We start from the raw sequence: 20,692 nt of genomic DNA on the forward strand, positions 1-20,692 counted from the left end.
AAAGCCCTCCTCACAAGGTTAGCCAGTCTGTGAAGTAGATTTCACAAATTTATGTGTGATTAGTTAAAAAGTGGGTAATTGGATAACCAGCTTATTACATGGTTACCTGCAATCGCAGTGTGAGGCGGAAGCCAGTGCATGCTGGGAGCTAGCTTAAAAGCAGCAGTTCCCCCTGCAGCCCTGCCCCGGAGAGTTGGCTGCTACCCTTGCGCTGCTGCCTCTGATATGGAAGCAGCAGCGTGGGGTGGCAGCTAGCTCCCCAGGAGTGGGGAGCCTGCGTATAACAGTGAACATTAACCAATAAGCCCAGGGCAGGGTTGCCAAGTGTCCAGTTTTGAACCAGACAGTCTGGTATTTGAGCTTTCTGTCCGGGAAACAAATTGAGAAAATACCAGACATATAAATGTCCTGTATTTTCTAATTAATTAAGTTTTATTATTATTATCGTGAGTATCAGTACATAGTTGAGTACTGCCTGGCTGGTAGATACACTCTCACTGCATGAGCATGTCTACCCACCAGGCAGTACGTAACTATGCAGTGGAGAGGAGCGTGGTGGGGGTGGGATGGAATCCCTGGGGCTGGACTCACCTATGCGCCCCACTGGGACCGTGCACGGGATGGGTAACACCCCAGGATCTGCGTGCGCCCGGGCCAGCCCCGCTCCCTGCCAGCCGGTTCCCTCCGGCCAGCTCTGCTCCCCCCAAAGTCCTCCCGGCCAGCCCTGCTCCCCGCTGGCCTGATCCCCACCGCTGCCTCCGCCACACCCGATCTCCCCCGGTCAGCTCCGCTCCCCCGATCCCCTCCAGACCAGCCTTGCTCCCCACCGGCCGCTTCCCTTCCCCTCTCCCCTCCCCCGACCAGCTCCGTTTTCCCCAACTTCTTCCTGGCCAGCCCACTCCCCTCCTGGCTGGTCCCGCCCCCATCCCGTTCTAAGATCATGTGTGTCTGGTATTTTTTTGAAACCCATCTGGTAACCTTAGCCCAGGCTTATCGGTTAATTGTTTACACATTTACACTTTCACTTCCCTAATTAGTACTTTTTGCAGAGACAGTATGGTTAAATATTTATTTTTAATAATATATTTTCTGCCCAGGAGGGGGAACACTTTAAAAATCTTTATTCTAAATTATCAGTCTAAATGGATAGATATTTTTTTTTAATCCAAAATATTTTTTTCTTACAGACATTAGATGGATTTGTTTTTGTGGTAGCATCTGACGGCAAAATTATGTATATCTCTGAAACTGCATCTGTTCATCTCGGCTTATCCCAGGTACGAGTAACTTTCTGTCCATCTGTTAAATACTGATGTTCAATTGCAGGCAATTGTAATATCTGGCTCCATGTACTAGGTTTAGTTTTTTGCAGTGCAGTCTTAAGCTTCAATTTTGTTCTGAATTAAACTTGTCTGTCATTTTAGTAAAGCCATTTACTTACAGCTGCAGTGATTCTTACCTGTATCTTTTCTTGTCAATTACATTTTTACTTTGTTACCTTTAAGAAGGTTAGTAAATGTTTTTGCAAAAACAAGCCAGGTTCTGAGCTTGAGCCTGGAACTCAAATTTACTGCCTGTGTGGTAATGCTGTACATCTCAGGGGAAAAACATTGAGCTTTCCAGTCCACACCATTTGGGTTATGTGTGATGCTAAGAACTGCTGATATCAAGAGAGTCTATTACAGGAGCACAGGGGCGTGGTTCTGTGGCCTGCCCTGTGCGGGAGGTCAGTCTAAATGACTAGATGACCATGATGGTCCCTTTCAGCCTTATCTAGAGCAGCAATTCCCAAGTGCCAGGCCGCAAACTGCTGACTGTCGGGCCATAGTGGCTCTGGGGGCTGGGATGCACCTTCCTGCAGTGGCTGTTGGGAGAGGAGTGTCCTTCCCTGCCTCTCAGCCAACCAGCTCCGGGCAGGGGCGGGGTCTCCTCCAGGACGCCATGGTTTGCTCAGCAGGCAGATGGGAGGCTGCACAGGGCCAGGTGTGGGGGGCAGAGCAGGCACTGGGGACTCCAGGGTGGAGTCAGTGCTAGAGGGCTTTGGGGGGGGGGGGGGCTCTAAGAGATGGGGAGCTGGCACTGGGGGGGCTCTGAGGGTGATGTTAAACTGGGGGTTTTGGGGGCAGGGCTATTACTGGGGGGCTCTAGGAAGTGGGGGACTCTAAGAGGTATGGGGGCTGACACTGGGAGGTTCTGAGTGTGGGGTTAGTAGTGAGGAGGCTACAGGGGCAAGGCGGGCACTGGGGATTGGGCTAATATTGGGGACTGGGGAGGGTTTGGGGGGTTGGGTGCAGGGCGCTGTGGAAAAAGGAGGCTTGCACTGAGTATGGTGGTGGGGACTCTAAGGAGCGAGGGACATTTTCTTTTTCTACTGAATTTTTGAACATGTACAAGGAGAATTTTTAATGTAAACCACTTGTTTATCAAGTCTGCTGTTGCATATATTTGTGTTTTTCATAATTTTAAATGGATATTTAAATTTCTCTTATGTATTGCCTTTTCCTTAAATATTTTCTAAATAAGAAGCTGTATTTTCTATTTTCCATTTAGAACTCTTACTCAAAGCATCTTTACCCACTCACATATTAAAAAGATCCATCATAACCATAGCTAGTTAAACTGAGCCACTTACACAAAATAATTCTTCTGTAGCAATGGGTGCTCCACCAACTGTTGTTGAAGTGTTCTTCATTCCCTTGTGTTGGTGGTCATTTGTGTGAGGTAGTGTTTGTTACTTTGCTAATTGCTTAGATGCTTTCCCTTTTAGATTATTTGTTTGTTTTAATTTTTTTAATGTAGAACTGATGTGTCTTCAGGATGTTGTAGATTTCACTGTGGTGTGCGCACTCGCATTTATCTCTCCCAGTGAAATCACAGAACTACAGAATCAATTGGAGTAAAAAGGAAGTTGAATATGCCAGATTTAAATACATTATTTCAGTTTTATCTCTGTGCAGTGGATCATTGCAGGAGTGGGGAACCTTTTTTGGGTTGGGGACTGCTGACCCACAGAAAAATCAGTCGGGGGCCACACACAAGCGAGAAACAAAAAAACCCTCACTGATGTAGCCCCTGACTGAGAAGGAGAAAGACACTCCACACATTCCCTCATGCACCAAAGCCTAAGGGGACCCAGGCTAGTAGATTTTGTGTGCTCCAGCCCTGCGGTGGAGTGGCGGTTGGGGGGGGAGCACTGGCGTGGGCTCCCTAATGCTGAGCCTCAGGGGCCAATCCAGGCAAGCCAGGGGTTGCAACCGGACCTGAGGTTCCCCACGCCTGACATAGCCTAAAACAGCGGCGATTCACCAGGGTTAGCCCCTGGTGGGCTGCAATGGCTACATTTATCTGCACCTCTGCAGGTATGGGTGATTGCATCTCCCATTGCCCAGGACCAGTGATCCGTGGCCAACAGAAGCTGTGATTTTTTTTTCCTTCCCCCATACCTGCAGAATTTCAGATAAATACAGCAGTATGGGAACCTGTCAGGACTAACCCTGGCAGGCCAGATCTGGCCTGCAGGCCAGTATTTGCCAACCTCTGACCTGTGCACTAATTCAGGTCTCTGAATAGGACATATGCTGGCCTTAGGCACAGGCGTGAATATCATCCACAATCCTTAAATTCAATTCCATTTTCCCTCATTTGCATTCCTCTTTTGAAAGAGGAATGTAGTCTAGATGCTCCCCTTCTGAATTAGGTTTTTGGAAGCCAAACACTGAATGTTTACAGTTGTAAAAGTATCATTAAGATTTTTTTTAACTTGTATTTCCCCACAAATACAAATTTTTAGACACAATGTACATACAAGTGTCAGAAGCAATGATTATTAAAAGCCCTAGCTTAATTCTTGTCAGTTTTTGCAACAGGAATAGTAAATAGTGAGGGCCAGACGCTCATCTGCTTTAAATCAGTATAGCCCCATTAAAGTCAGTGAAGCTACATTGATTTACGCTACCTGAGAATCTGCCCTATATGTCTTTACTCCATGAATGATAAATGGGACAAATTCCCCGGTGAAGCGGCTCTTAAAAACTGCTGGCACAATGCATCACCCGTTACCATTTAAATTCATATTACCATTTTACTTTATGATCCACTTATTCTTGTGTTAACATTTTGAATATGAAAGTTCGAAAAATGCACATAGTATATCCATGTATCTAAGCAGCAGCGCCATACTGTAATGTCAAATCTTTAGCAGAATCACTTATTAAATTCTGTGAGGACTTGAGCTGAAAACTTGATGATATAATATGGGTTATACAGTTTAAATACAACTTATATCTGTGTGTACATGTACATACGTTAGTGCTTACATGACTTATAGACTGTAGAGAAAACCCTTTTAAAACAGAAGTAAAGAAAACAATTGTGAAAAATAATAGTATGCAGTTTTGAAAGTCTGGGCTGGAACTCCAACAATTATCTGATTCCACAAGGGAGTCAAACATATTCGATTTTTTGATAAATCTTGAAATATTTAACCAAAAACATCTGAACTTACTAGCGTTTTTATTTTGCTTTTTTCCAGTAAGTATGCTAATGGCAAAATATATAATTACTAACTGGAGTTACCTGGCATTGCTCAGGGTAGGCGCTGGGGTCCTGCTGAGGGTGCCCCGTGTGAGGGGCGGGAGGAAGTGAGCATGGGCCCTAGGGTGGGCGGGGCAGCCCAGCTCGCACCCAGGGCTGCAGGTGTATGGGGAGCAACAACCCCACCGCCCACCCTGAAACTTTCGCCCCGCTACCTGCCGTGCCATGGGGCTGCGCTGGGGGTTCCCCTTTCCCGCAGGCTGCAGCGAGAAGGTGCCGGGCTCCCTGCCACGCGACCAGGAAGCTGTGCAACTGGGTCCCCTCTCCTCGGGCTGCTCCCAGCGCTGCTGCCGCTGGCTCCCTGCTGGGCTTGCCCTGCTGCACCTGCAGCCTCCCCCTACCAGTGGCCACAAGCTCCAGCCCGCCGCTTGGCAACCCTCAGCTGCTGCTGGAGGGGAGGGGCCCGGGCCAAGTGACATCACGGACAGGAGGGAGGAGGCACCTGTGCAGTGGAATGGCCTGATAAAGGTGAGTGGGGCAGCTGCTGCTTGGAGCGCCACCCCTCCCCTCGCACCTCTGCCACCGGTCTTAGTGAGTGACTATCCCCACCGCCTCCCCCGGGAAGTCACTTCTCCCCGCACTGCCAAAAGTACCTTAAAACCTTCTCCTGGAGGAAAGGTTATCCCATGCAAAGTTTGGTTGCGGTAGCTCTTATAGTGCCCAAGTTATTAGCATACAAACATTCTGCTTTATATACTAGATTATCTTCCAGAATCCATTTATTTAGTCCTCCGTTTCTTATGAGTCATTTCTTGGCAGAAAGAAAATATACAGCTGAGTTGCACACAAAAAAAGCTCTTAGTAGGAAACAAATGCAACCAGTAATAAGTAGGTACAGGCAGTCCCCGGGTTACGTACAAGATAGGGACTGTAGGTTTGTTCTTAAGTTGAATTTGTATGTAAGTCGGAACTGGTACATACTGTAGGGGAAACTCTAGCCAAACATTTCTCCAGAGCTCAGTTTTATTCTCCCACACCTCACTTCCCTCAGTCCTTTATTCTCAAGATGAGGTGTCTGCTGAGAAAAGCCGCTTCGCATCTCTCTGGTCTGCTGGGGGGGAGGCGGGGTGCTAGCTTCGTGTCTCCCTGGTCTGCAGGGGGGGGAAGCAGCTAGTGCGGGGTTGCCTCACCCCGTTTGTAAGTAGGGATCCGATGTAAGTCGGATCCATGTAACCCAGGGACTGCCTGTATTTACAAATACTAAAATGCTTCATCCAGGGTCTGGTTTAATAAGCCAAATTTGTGAGTCAATAGGAGTTTTATGGATTCAACCATATAATTTATTTTTAAGTTGTTAGTATTTTATTGCATGTTTTAAAAGCACATATAAAATATACATACCTGGAGACAGTGACTAGATAACCAAAATGTGCACTCTTTGGTTATTTGACTATTACATAGCCCCAGATTTTTGAAAATGGCTTTAGGTTTCTTATATTTAATACCCAAGAGGTCAAATTTTGCTGTCACTTACATATGCGGAACTTCACTGATTTCATTGGGGTTAAACATGCATAACAGAATAGAATTTATCCCTAGGTGTATATTCAGAAAAGCTAGCTATGTTAACTTTGAGATGTAAGCCATATGATCTGAATCTCAGTGTAGGTAAAATTGTGACTATGGGTCCAAATGTAAGAATCCTTCCTTGACTAGTAGTTGCTTGGGTGAGTAGTTCCATTTAATTCAGTAGGATTATTTGTAAGAGCAAGAGCTACTCTCAGGAGTTAGGTTTTGCAGGATTGGATCCCATGTGAAGATTATGGTTATGATCAATTAAAGATGCAAATCTTTTGGATTGACTTAATTGGTGTTTGTAATTAGGTTTGCAGGGCAAATAGAAGGAAGAATGCTTTTGTACAGGGGGTAGAATGAGAGAGATCTCACAGTTTCCTTCCTATGAATGTTTTTTATAACCACATTCCATTTGGTATAGTCTGATTCATTTCAAAGGCACAAAGCCTGCTCTTCAGAAATATCTTTGTGAGCTAAGAATAAAAGCTGTTTTTGGAGTGGATGGTTCCAGAGAGAGGGTTAAACTTAGAGGGACAGGAAAGTCCATATACTTCCTCTCCCCTATTTCAGTTTGAACATTCACCCAAACTCAGTCTTTCTCTAATAAGATTTTTTTTTTGCTTGTTCTGGTCTCTTTTGAGCTTAGAGCAATCAAATCACAATACTTTAAAAATGCAATATTAGAGTGCTTGTGAAAGTCATAGTCCTATCTCAATAATAGGCATATTATGGATCATTCTGCTACTTTTGCCTGTTTTATTTCTTTTACAAAGAGTGAAAAAAATCACAAGTTGCAAGATTCATTCTTGTTTACTTCCAATTCTTCCCTAGCCGCTAAAGCTAAAATACACTGGTATTGATGTCCCCACTTATAATCCTGAGTAGGAATGGTTCCAGATTTTTTCTTGTAGGGGCAATGATTTATGTGAACTAACGTAGTTAATGTGGTATGTCTCATTTTTCCTTGTACAACTGAAAACTTTTTCTGTTTAAAGAATGTGCAAATAGCTGGCTGGAATATTGAATATATACCAGGGTTTTTGGGAAGTGAAGGTGGGGAGGGGAGAGAGAGGTGGAGGGGGAACAGTAAGCAATAGATGGCTAGAAAGAATTAGTTTGTCTAGTGCTGGGAAGAGACATTCCATGAATAATGCAGAAAATGGAACTATGAGAGACATTTTCAGGAAAAGATTGCTTTGTGGGCTAGACAACTTCATTTATTCTAAAGAAAAGGCAACTCACACATCTTAGCAAATCAGTAGGATTGGCCCAGAAGAATAGGTTAAATTACTTCACCTCTCAGCTGTCTCTGATCTTTGGGGCCCAATGCACATCAGGCCACAATGAACAATTGGGCAGCCTGACACTAATTTAAAACACAGGCTCAAAGTATTGGTTCTCTACTTAAATCCATTACTACATCTATCTGGAGACTTTTTGTTGATGCATTTTTACATGTGCCAAATAAAGTTAGCAAAAAGGACACACAGCAGATGGCACTTATAACGGTGCTCCCAGCCTCTAAATTTATTATGTACATATGACAGAAACACACCCATATGTGAACAGAGGTTCAGAGCAGGTGAGAAATAGGAGCATATGATATTGAAGAAATGAAAGACAAAAAAAAACAAACAAAAAAACCCCTCTGGCTGAGCTGTTATGCTTTTTTAATTCTGCACATTTATTTGAAGCAGGAAGTGCTGGATCTAGTGCTCACTGATGTAAGTGGGAATAGCTCCACTGAATTAAATGGGGACTGAACTGGGACCTAAGATGAGTTTGGATTGTATTTTTGGAGGGTATTTACTGAAAAAAAACCCAACAACAGGAAATATATTAATTTGCTGGCTTGGCTGTTAAATTTCAAACACAGACAGAACCTAGGTGATGGTTTCTGGGAATATGAACAATTTTTAGTGTATATTTGTGAGAATAGCTTATGCAGCTTGTGGAGAACTTTTTTCTCTTTGTGGGAAGCTAACATTTCTATAGCTCCTTTAGCTCATCTTTTCACTTGCCAGCTTTCTTCACTAGCAACTCCCCTGTGTACAAAATAGCACGAGAAATTCCCACAAAAGCTTCCAAAGTGTTAGTTACCACTGAAGGAGGAATGATTCAGTTTAATAGGTATAATTTGGGACATGGTTTTGGTCCAGTAAAAACCACACATTGTAAGAGTAATGGACTATATTCACAGTATACAGATGTAGTATACGTAGGTCACTGAAGAATGCTTTATATTATTAAAAGAAAGGCCATTTGTACTGCCTAATGTTTTATATGTCTCTTGACAGGTGGAGCTTACTGGCAATAGCATTTATGAGTATATACATCCTTCTGACCATGATGAGATGACAGCAGTGCTTACAGCACACCAGCCTCTTCATCCTCACCTCTTACAAGGTACTTCCAGGAAATGTGATCAAATTGCAGCTGAAAAGCTAAAAAAGAAAGCTGCATTCAACATGTGAAGCTTATACATTATCTGGTAAAGTTTAGCGTACACAAATGCAGACTGGATACCAAGCTGATATTATAGCTCGGCATTTTGGCTTGCAGCAGCATAGGTAATAAGCAACTTTTCTAGATTTATTAGTATTATTCATCCCAAAGGATCTTGGATCATTTGCAGTTTTAACTTCTATTCAAACTTTGCACAAGGATCATTTCATGCACCTCTGCTACGAAGCCACCTCAGAGGTAGAACATTACAGCTATGTTATACAGTATTTTCAGAGGGAAGGGAAGAAGAATACATTATCCAATAGAAAATACGAGGACGTGTCTAAATGCATTTTGTTAGACTTGGCTTTGACACCAGAGGGAATACCGTTTCTTTTTATGAAGAATGCAACAGTTTCTCTAATAACCACAAGTGGTCATGACTTGGGTTTAGTGTCTTAATGAAGAGAGAGCGTCTCTAGGAGGATAATTTTTCCCGAACATAAAACTGGGGTGCTGTTTCATTACCAACTCAAAAAGAGTCATTTACTGCATCACCAGTGTTACTTCTTATAGCATGTGGAGGTATAGCGGAGTATTGAGTACTGATCTAGCACAGTACTGTTTAGTGTAAAGTTTAGTAAACAATCAGGCATGTCAGAGGAGAAAATCAATACAGTGTTTTGCCTATATGAAACATATAGTTCAGATTGGAAACATCTAGTCCACAGTAGGCATGCTCAAATACTCAACTAATTAGCATTGCCCCTCACTTACTAATATTACATCATGTTATTAGCATAACTACTGCCATACTAATGATTTCTGTTTACCCTCTCTTTTACATCCCCTATGAAAATATTTTGAACTTTAAAATAACAGAACATTTCAGATTCATCATGTTCAATACATATTGACACATTTTTAAAATTACTTAAATCAATCAGTTATAGCTTGTTTCAGTCCTGTAAGTGTTGGATTGGTTTTCTCGGGACATGGCCATTAATAACGTGACACTTGCACCAGGCTGCGGATGTTGCATTTCTGCTTAGTGTTGGACACAGCTTGTACATGTGTCTGTGAAATCGCCACTCCTGGGGTCTTGTCAGCGACTCCACCAGAATGAACAGAGGTCTTTGTGTACACTCATCTTTTCCTTAAAGAATCAAACTGTCATTGTTTTTTCTCCATGTATTGACAGATCTCTGGGCTGTCTCAGGTATTTTAAGTAAATCTCAATGGTTTCCCAAGTATCTCTGGTTGTCTGTTTTCTCAATATCTCTGTAGATCTAACAACACTAACTGGCTTCCAACTTAATTGTCCATTCTGAGGTGGACTAGCTGCCCAGCTATCTCACTGGACAGTGGTGTTGTATTTATGTCAAAGTATAGTGTTTTCTTTCTCTTTTCTCCAGTCATCATTGTACATTTTGTACTTGTTCAGGGTATGAGTAACTGAACTTCTGTCAGAAGTGAGGTTTTTGTTTGAGCATTTATTTGCATAGTTCTGGGGGAACTAATCCTTTTGGTAGACTTCCAGGGACCGATGTATCCATCATATTTAGATTTCCTTGAGAGATTTTATCCTCTTTGAATAACTTGTAGACAACATGTTGTTCTGTGGCTGTTTTGGCAAGAGGGGTGTGAGTTCAGATGGAGCGGCCGACCTTCAACAAACTCTTGAAAATCTGCTATTGAAAATCAACATCTATCCTCATGTATTCCATGTCCAGCTGTGATGATTTGGGAAAACTGCCCATGCAACTTATGAATTCTAGTGGATTGTGTGAATTTAGTATTATGAAAATTGCCAAGAAAGTAATTAAAATTGTATCATCTGTGTGGATGTTGAATCCCCCATTTTTGACAGAGCTATAGAACATCTATCTAACGTTCTATAGTAAAGTCAAGTTATTACCTTTAATGACCAGGTTCTGGACTGAACAATGGGTATACCAAGGAGGCTGAGTGAAGCTTGTCTGAAGGCAGGGTGTAGTGGGGCTGCGGTGGCCTCCCTTCGAGCCAGTGGGGAGGAAACACCTTCCCTGTATAAGTGGGTGCAGCCAGGATTGCCTCACTCCTACCAGAAGTGTGTCACCAGAACAGGGAAGCATAAAGGGCGGGGCCTTCTGCTTAGTTGGAATGGAGATGCTTCCGGAAACTGACCCTGCTGCTGCGCCCAGAGATGTTCTGCCTACTGCGGAGCTTGCTGCTGCCCCAGACCTGCTGGAAGGTCATCTTGGTCACCTATCTGGAGGATGCAGACAGTGCCCTGCTGATCCAGGTCCACACTGAGGGGAGAGGAGGAAGTGACTCAGGGCAGCCGATCATAGTTGGGCTGCAGCTCTTCCTGAGGTGGGGTCGGTGTGCTATGGCAAGAATCCCCCGCTGACTACACCACTGTTACGGCTCAGGGTTGGGATCTGGTGGTGGAGGACAGTGAGCCCCAACCCCACTTGGTACCCCTCCCCTGAGGTGGCAGCCTCCCCTTGCTAGGCCCACTGGCCTGTGTTTATCAGTCATCTGCTGAATTTAGGATGTCCGATCCCTGGGGTTTTTTCTCTGGCTTTGCAACCAGAGTCCAAAGCTGATTGGCTACTTAGATCTGCTCTTGGTCTGCAATGAGAGAACAGAATTAAATGACTACTGAGTTTGTCTGGCTGTGCTGCAAAAGCCAAGAGCTAATTAACAGCTAGATTCCTCTAGGGTTGCCAGGTGTCCAGTTTTTGGCCAGACAGTCCGGTAATCTCCTCTACTGTCTGGTTAAAAAAAACAACAACAGAAAATACCAGCCATATTTCTCCTTCTTTTTTTGCTCAACAAGTTTGGTCCCCTGCCATGTTTGGGATTTTTTGTGAAGGTATTTGGCAACCCTAGATTCCTTTGGCTCTGCTTGAAGGGGCTTGGACTAATTGACTGTGGGCTTACTCTGATTCTGCCGCCAGAGCTGAATGACTACTGGGTGTGCCTTATCACTGTAGCAAGAGAGTAGAGATTGAGTGGGGTCTGAGCAGATGCTGTAGCCAAAGAGCCATATGGCTGTAGCCTATTGACTGTTCAGACCTGCCTTTGGATGGGGCATACTGACTTCTGAGAGAACCTGCTCCACAAGTCGAAGGTAGTTGCCGATCTGGGAACCCGTCCCTGTTCACTTCGTCAGGACACTAGTACCAATTTGCTAATTTTCCCAATACTAGGCTGAGATCCTGACAAGGTAGTGAGGTGGTGTGGCCTTCCTCCTACCCAGATGGGGAAGGATGACCACCACCCAATTACTGAGGGGTAAATGGAGAGAGTGGGGAATCCCCAACAGGACAAAGGTGACAAAAATGTGAGGAATTTTGAAGGCTTTTAGAGGGACAGGAAGTTTGGGGACGATGAGAAAAAGAGAAAAGTGAGGGGTCAGGGAGCTCTAGTTTAATGGTGGGACCCAACCAAGGACAGAGAAAACTAGCTAGGGTAAAGAAGGTTTCATGTTCCTGAAGAGAAGCCATGAGCTTCAGGAAAAGTATACTAGACATACCAGAGGACTCTATCAAAGTTGAAAGAACGCTCCAGAGTGGCGAAGGAAATCTGAGGCAGAGAAATGCATGTAGGTGCATAGTACTGTGTATTTCTTATGCTTCTAAGTAAAGAGTTTAGTGTTTTAGGATTCTGTGCAAAGCCTTTCTGTCTCATAGGTTCCCTTAGCTCATACTCCTCAAAAGGTAAGCTGTAAACCAGGAGCTCATGCTTTGTTTAGATTCTAAGCTGAGCAAGAACTGTTGGGGGAAGATTAGGGGAAATGGCACCAGTTTCTAGGGAACTGGACTATGAAGTTCCCACTGTTGGACACAGAAGGTATGCCCCTGGAGTGCAGGAGAGTCTTAAGCCAAGTATGGTGCCTAAACTTTGCCCTGCTCCAGCAAGCTAAAAGCACGTAGGATTAAGCAGTTGGACACTCACCAGACTAATGTGAAAAGATCCAGCAGGAGGAGCTTGACACATTTGCCAACTTTTTAATGGTTATCCTTTATCTGGTGAGCATGTTAGTTGTGAAAGCTCTTTTAATTTAAAGTTGTGATACATTAGTAGGAACTAGATTAATGTCAAATTCAAAGAGGTCTTCTCTAAGGCTCATTCAGGGTAAGGATAGGATTTAATGACTGGCTTTTTTGTTTGTGCTTGTCTGAAGTAATTCTATATGCATTGCATTGACACATTAATTATAGAAGCTCTAATCTCAGCCCCAAACAGGATGTCTGCTGTTCCTTGCTTTCATTTTCTAGACCGAGATAACTGGTATGTATTTTAGTCAGCAAAGCATTTATTTTCTCAACACTTTTTGAAGAATTGGTCCCTTTCCCTATAGCTGTATATTGTGGTACATACTACTCTTTTTTCCAAAATAGCCTCAGGTCGAGGTGTAATTATGCTCTTTCTTTAGGCTGATCTTGTAAAAAATGTTAATTTCAGTTTACACACAACTGATTTTTTGTGTTGCGGTGTGGAGATCAGCTGATTTTTATAAGTAGCACCATAGTAGACACCTGCTTCATGGTGAGTTGCATACCTCCTTTTAGGTGGTGGATATTTTGTTTTTTGCTCTGCTCATGGCATCTGCCATGTGTAGCTCCTTTACCAATTTTATATTCCACATGGAGAGATTTTTGCATCATACATTGGATTCTGGGTGGTCCTTTTAGAGTTTTTAAACAAATTTGGAAATGATTGGTAATCAACTTCTATATGCGTATTTTCTCTTCCATAATGTATTGGTGGAAATTAAGATGAATAGTTGCCAACATCTTTTTTGGAATTTAGACTTTTGTTGTTGTTCCTGTGTTGCTTAGGCAAATATCTTCATGCAAAAGTAATGAAGTTAATCCTTTGTGTTTGCCACATAGTGGATTATGACCATGAGTGTGTTCATGGGAAAATTCTAGATGGATTGCTGTGTCCAGGCTCGGATTAACCCATCAGAGGGCCTTGGCTTAAGGAAACATACACTTCTGCCCTTTAGGGCAGCTGGTCCAAAATAGTGGTGCTGTGATACTGATGGTCAGGTCACAGTGCCTGCAATGAAGAACAGGGCTCAAGCTCATGGAACAGGAATCACCAACAGCCTCCTGCCCCCCTCTTCACATAGGGTTTCTGGACCAGAGCAGAGAGTGGGTCACAAAAATACAAAATGGAGCTGGTGGGTTGCTTTAGTGTTTCAGGACATGCATCTGGCTTAGTTGTCACATTTTAAAACTGACGGAGGGGTGGTTATTGTTTAATTGATCACATTGCTGTTTTTTTTTTGTTTTTGTTTTTAATTCTCAAAGCCTTTATGGACTCAACTGTTTGGCTACGTCTACACTGGCATGATTTTCAGAAAATGCTTTTAATGGAAAAGTTTTCCGTTAAAAGCGTTTTTGGAAAAGTGTGTCTAGATTGGCAGGACGCTTTTCCGGAAAAGCACTTTTCCGCAAAAAAGCCCCGATCGCCATTTTCACAATCGGGGCTTTTTTGTGGAAAACACTACCGTGCTGTCTACACTGGCCCTTTCGGGCAAAAGTCTTTCGGAAAAAGACTTTTGCCCGAACGGGAGCAGCATAGTTTTTCCGGAAAAGCACTGATGATTTTACATTAGATCGTCAGTGCTTTTCCGGAAATTCAAGCGGCCAGTGTAGACAGCTGGCAAGTTTTCCCGGAAAATCAGATGATTTTCTGGAAAAACCTTGCCAGTGTAAAGTCTAGAGTAAAAACCTGGCCCCACTGAAGTCAAAGGGAGTTTTGTGATTGGCAAAATTAATTGATTGAGTTCAGAAGTGAGGAGTCCACCCACAGTTTACCCATCTTATTATTTAGACTTCTCGTGTTGGTATATAAGCCCTTAAAAACTTGTCATTATTTAGCTGTCTGCCATTACATGATGTAAATCAATGGAACTCTTTTTCATTTGGCTGTTTCTCATCTGATTTTAACCATATTTTATAGTCTTCCATCATCTCCTCTTTACGAGGACATGGAGAATCTGTGTTCTCTTGAAGAGAAGCTGTGATCTTCAGTGGAATAATCTCTATTAATAGACCCTCCCCTCAGAGATGTCTCTGTCTAATCCATGTGCTTCTCCCCACCTGTTGGCTTTCCCCCAACCGTAAGTTTAAAAACTGCTCTACGCCTTTTTAATTTTAAGTGCTAGCAATCTGATTCCATTTTGGTTTTAGGTGGAGACCATTCTGCCTGTAAAGGTTCTCCCTTTCCCAGAAGTTTTCCCAGTTCTTTTAAACCCCTTGTCCTTACACCATTGTCTTATCCATGCTGTTCTGCCTGTGTACCTAGCCCTGTGCATGGAACGGGAAGCATTCCAGGGAACACTACCATGGAGGTTTTGGACTTTTGTCTCTTAACTAGCAGCCTAAATTTGGTCTCCAAGACCTCTTTCTCATCCTTTGTCATTGGTATCTGTGCCAAGACAACCGTCTATTCCCCAGTACTATACATAGGTCTATATTGATGTCTTGAGTGATCCCCAGCCTTCACACCAGGCAGGCAAGTCACCATGCAGTTCTCCCAGTCATCACAAACTCAGCTATCTATGTTTCTAATGATTGAATCCCCCCATTATTACCATCTGTCTTTTCCTAATGACTGGTATTCCCTTCCCATGGACAGGATGCCTCCAGTGTGAGAGGATACCATATCACCACCTGGAAGGAGAGTCCCAACTATGGGATAATTTCCTTGTGTTCCAATTGGGTTTTCTTCCCTCAGACTTTCACCCTTCTCTACAGCACAGAGGTTCTCTGACTGGAGGTAGGACTGTTCTACTGTGTCCTGGCAAGCCTCATCTACATACAGGGGTGGCCCTAGACTAGCTGCCAGCAACTGGCACCCTAGGCGAACCATGCAGTCAGCCCCCCCGCCAACCCCAAGGGCAGATATCAACTGAGGGTTTTTGTTCTGTGCTGGGGAGAGGGGGGCTGGGGATGGAGTTCTGTGGCTGGGGGCCAGGGGGCTGGGGGCTGGGAGCCAGGGGTTTGGGCATGGAGTTGGAGTTCTGGGGCTGGGGGCCAGGGGATGGAGTTCGGGAGCTGGGGGCCGGGGAGAGGTAACAGGGTGCCAGTCGGGGGAGAGATTCCCCTGCACCTGCCTCCTCCCAAGATCCCACCCCCCCAGAAAGTGCCTCTCCTGGGCCGACTCCCCCCCCCCCCCCGTGGCACAGGGAAACCCCCCCCCCCCGCGTTCCTCCTCCCCCAGGGCCAACCCTCCTTCCCCCCGCGGCCCCCCCCCCCCCCCCCGCGTTCCTCCTCCCCCCGGGGCCGACCCCTGTCCCCCCCGCGGTACAGGGGAAACCCTCCCACACACTGCCTCTCCCAGGACTTTACCCCCCCCCCCTGGCCGCAGGGAAGCCGTGCTCCAGGTAAGGCACAGGAAATAGAAGAGGCAGGGTTTGGAATTTGGTGCCCCATGCAACTTGGCACCCTAGGCGGCTGCCTAGTTTGCCTATAGGCACAGGCCACCCCTGTCTACATACCTCTCTGCCTCCCTTAGCCCCTCCAGTACAGCCACCCTGGTCTTCAAAGCCCATACTTTGTCTCTGAGGGCGAGGAGCTCCTTGCACCGAATGCACGCGCATGCCACGTGCCAGAGGACAGGTAATCATACATGCTATATTAGTTGCAATAACCATCACTCTGTTGCTGGGTTTCTGCCCGCATTCTCATTTTACTCCTACAGCGTATTCCTTTCTTCATGTGTGTTTTGTTTTAATTAGGCAGTTTTGCTTTTAGCTGAAAGACCGTTAAGTGTATTTAGCTCCTTTCAAGCTTGTCCTCAACTCCCTTCCAACCCCCTCCTCCTTTTGCTCCTATTTGCTATGCTTCTTTGGTCACTTAAGAACAGGCTTTTTAAAGCCTGGGCTTTCCTGAGTAGCCCTGCACCCTGGTTAAGGCTTGATGGGTGTTAAAGGGATTAGGAATCAAAGACTCCTTTAGAAGCTCTCAGCCTTGTCTAGAAGGCTACTAGTCTCAGCACACTTGTGTACCTAGGTGCTCTTAGCTTGCTAAGTGAACTATTGTACACTTTTTCTTCTGGGTATAGCTTTTTTCCCTTCTAGCTGTATAGAGATAAATCAGTCAGCTAGGTCTCCACCCTTTTACACTTTCCCTTTGGGACAATTCTCTTGCCGACACCATGTCCCAGCAAGCTAGGTTTGAGTACTGTGGTTCTTGCTCCCACTCCTCTATGATCAATGAGCACCAATACAGCTTCTACTGCCTGGGCAAAGCCCACATTGCCCCTCACTGTTCCATCTGTTGCTCTTTCCTGTCTCATGCTTGGAAAGCAAGAGAGTGTCACCTACGCAAGCTCCTTATGGAGGAGACTATGTGCTCCTGTGTGATGTGTGATCCAGCAGCAGCAGATATGTTAGAGCACCAACCATCATCAGTGGTGAGTCCTTCTCTGGGACTTTCTCACCTGGTGCTGCCATACACATAAGAAGCTTAATCATGGGCACAAAGATGAGTCTCCAACGGGGGACTGTCTGTAAACTTATCATTGCCTCCCTGAGCCACACTAGATCAGGGAAGTTGTGGGTCGACCCAGATACTCTTGCTCCAAAGAGCTCTCCTGCAGATTGGATGACCAGCCACCGTGCTTTGGATGTCCAACACCTTCAGCCACAGTGACTGGCTCACTGCTTTCGCCTCCAGCACAGTTCTCAGCTCCAGGACCGTCCATTCTTGTCCAGAGCCACACACTCTGGAACACCTGCTCCTTTGAGGCCAGTGGCTGAGGTGATGCTGTGGTGTCCTGGCTTTCCTCTACACTTGGGCCCTCTGGCTGCTCTTGGACTGCTGTCCTCTGCTACAGAAGCACTCCTGCTCCTGGCATTGCTCCATCCTGTGCCTCTGTTCCTGTCAGCCCTGCCTTTGCTGGACCCATCTTTGGACTTGTACTGGTCTGCCAACCCTAACCCTGCCTTTCTCAATGGCATGATCCTACAGCCCGGACTCCTGGAGCCAGCCCTATCCACCAGTCTACAGCTTGTCTTCCGACCTGTGGTTCCCTTACACATGGCAACCCATGTATTTGGCCTTACTGGCACACTTGGGACCTGTACTGCTACCCTGGGCTCCCATTATGCCTGGATCATTGTCCATACCAGATCAACACCATTCCTCCTACTGCCTATGAGGCCCCTCAGGATGCTCCTGCTCCTGCCAGCACCCTCAGTACTGTTGGCACCTCCAGTTTTGTAACCAATAATGCACTCATCTCTCTGGCCATGTGTAGTATCAGCCCCTGTTTCGTTGCATGACAGCAGCCTCCCATCTGCCTGTGGAAGATACCCGGGATCCCCAGGACCTGTTCCTGGACATCCTGCAATCCCTTGAACCTTTCTGTACCATCTTGCCATATATAATGCCATCCTCCATGCATAGACTGTTTGGTACACCCCAGCCTTCCATGCCCCCACCCTTGAGTGGGCAGAGTGATGATACTTCGTGCCATCCAAGGGAACAGACGTTTTGTTCTCTCACCCTCCACCTACGTCCTTGGTGGTCCATGTGACTCATGAGCCTGCCAACAACATTTCAAATCCACCTTTTCAGACTGGGCAGTGTAGAAACTCAACCTTCTTGGGGACACAATCTGTTCCTCCGAATGTCTCCAATTCTGCATTGCCACTTTCCAGGCCTGGCTAAGTACAATTTATGATCACACACTGAGTTGGCAGACTTCCAGGCCTTCATTTCCCCCCTGAAAAGCTGCAGGACTCTCAAAGTCTCTTGGATGAAGACACGCTGGTTGGCAAGGTGACCCTTCAAGCCACTGTCAATGCCACCAGCACTGAGTCCTGTTCCCTGGCTTCTGGGGTAGTGCTGTGCCATGACTCTTGGCTGGAGTTGAGCAGTTTCCTGAAGGAGGTTCAAGCTACACTTGAGCACCTCCCCTTCAAAAACCATATGCTTTTCAGTGATAAAATGAATGAGTTGCTCCACTCCCTCAAGTACATCCAGGACACACTGTGATCAGTGGGCATCTACATGTCAGCTCCAACCCGCAGGCAACATTGGTCATCTTTTTCTCCCCGCCCTTGTACCACCTGCCAACCTGACCTGCACGCCCTTCTGATGTATGGGCTAAAGATATAAAGCAGTGACCTTTACCTCATGGAAAGTAATGTATGAGGAGGAATCATGAAAGAAACATGATGATCTTTTCTAAATGTATGTTACAAGAAAAACATAAATTCCCAGGATTTTAGTATCTGCCTTCTTTCATAAGAGATGAAAGATGACCTAGAGCAATGAAGATGGATTTCATACTTTCACCCCAAAGGATAATTTCGGGTTGTGTAAAGCTAACCATAATTTCACAGAAATGCTTAGAGAATCTTGTTTCGTAGTCATGTGCAGTGAGTGAACAAATGCATAAATTCATTATCCAAAATAGCCAGATGTTCTTCATTTACTGCACTATGACATTTATCCTGTTTGCAGCAGAGGGGGGTGGAGGTGGGGTTGAGGGGAAAGAACAAATCACTGAATTCTAAGCAGGCCATTTTATTTTTAAACAGTGCTTAAAGTCAGACATATTGTCTGATATACCAGCTAAAAAAGGAAAAAGGGATAATTGAAATGACACACTTTGTGGAAACTAAAATACAGTAAATTTTATTTAAAAACCCCCAGATACAATGCATTCTCTCTCTAATTTTCTTCTTAATGTGTTTCTTGGATTAGGAACTGGCACTCTTGTTGCAAAGTAGGTGTTTAAATAATTATTTTGCGTTATGCTGGGTTTTACATTAACTTTTTTGTGATTTCTCGTATATATGGTATTTAATGAGCTAATTTATTTTAGTAGCTGGAATCTATTCAAGTGCACACTATACAGAGTTCATTATAGTAGATACATGCACAGGATAATGTGACAGTATGAAGAAATATGAGTGAAACAGAAAAGGCTCCTTGAATTACTAGAGGAAAACCTGAAATTTACTAAATTTTCAAGTTTAAAAATAAACTACGATAAGTCTGAAATTTTGGGATTTTGATAGGGATCCCAACTTGAAAAAACCATAAATGATAAATACAAATGGGTGACTAGCTTATTAAAATAAGCTAGCAGTACATATATAAAAAAGCAGGTTCTCTATAATATCAATTACACTCTGATTAAGTTAGAACAGATGTAGAAAGCTGTCAAAGTACAAAGTCTCACATCTATGGAGAATTGTATCAGTTAAAATGAATCTTACCTCCGATCAGTTTTCTCTTCCATACATTAGCAATAATCATCCCCGGGAAACATCTTGATGGTTGGCAGCCCTGTGGAGGATATTTATTTGAGGATGTAAGAAGCCAAACAGGCCTACAAGGACCTTGGCAAACAGGCAGACTAATGCTACAAAAAATTGCAGAAATTTGTTGTATTGGATAACTGGGGGGGGGGGGGGGGAGAGAGATAGAAGAGAGTGAGTAACAACTAGACAGAGAGAACAGGCACAGTGTCCTACAATCAAATGCCACATGATTCCTTGGATTAAGACAATTTATAATAATTTAGAACCTACCCTTTTCTGAGCACAACAATAGAGGCCTGGCGATAACAAAAAATGAAGCTCAGACCCATTTCTTCTCATGTCCATAGTACATAACACCAACTTCTACCCTAATAAAGCCCCGGGAAACTTAAAAACCTGGCAGCATATTTGTATTACACGGATTGGCAATTACTCTGAGATGTTTGATTCAGATAATTTGAAGAAAAAAAATCAGCTTGCAAGAGATACTGAAGTTCCATTTGTAACATTATCTGCAATTGCAACATTTTTCAACTCACCATCATAAAGGTGAACCCGAGCAGAAAATTAACAGTTTAATATTATTAGTCGCTATTCTGAAACAACAAGGATCTATTTTCCACCTTTATATACAATTATTTTCAGTTTGTGTATAGAAGAGATGCACTTTTCATGAAGAGGTGGAATACAGATTTGTGCAAGGAAATTAAGGATGTGTGTTAGGAACAGCAGTCCTTGTACCTCAATATCCATGTTCATAAAAGGAAACTATGTTAAACTCCTCTGTCAATAGTACCTAATGCCTGTTAAGCACATCTATGGTACTGGCATGGGCAAATGCTGAAATGAATGTAA

The 20,692-nt window shown here is 44.4% G+C and overlaps 1 protein-coding gene across 1 annotated transcript in view; it reads left to right on the forward strand.

Annotated features, from left to right (window-relative positions):
• The window catches only part of SIM2 (SIM bHLH transcription factor 2), an 82,949-nt gene that overhangs the window by 19,862 nt on the left and 42,395 nt on the right, over positions 1-20,692 (forward strand). The window contains exons 3-4 of the mRNA XM_006125990.5: positions 1,188-1,277; positions 8,406-8,514. Of these exons, the coding sequence (XP_006126052.2) occupies positions 1,188-1,277; positions 8,406-8,514 (199 nt within the window). The remainder of the gene's footprint in view (positions 1-1,187; positions 1,278-8,405; positions 8,515-20,692) is intronic.

This window comes from Pelodiscus sinensis, chromosome 1, assembly GCF_052426305.1.
Source record: "Pelodiscus sinensis isolate ZL-2025 chromosome 1, ASM5242630v1, whole genome shotgun sequence".
Classification (NCBI taxonomy): Eukaryota; Metazoa; Chordata; order Testudines; family Trionychidae; genus Pelodiscus; species Pelodiscus sinensis.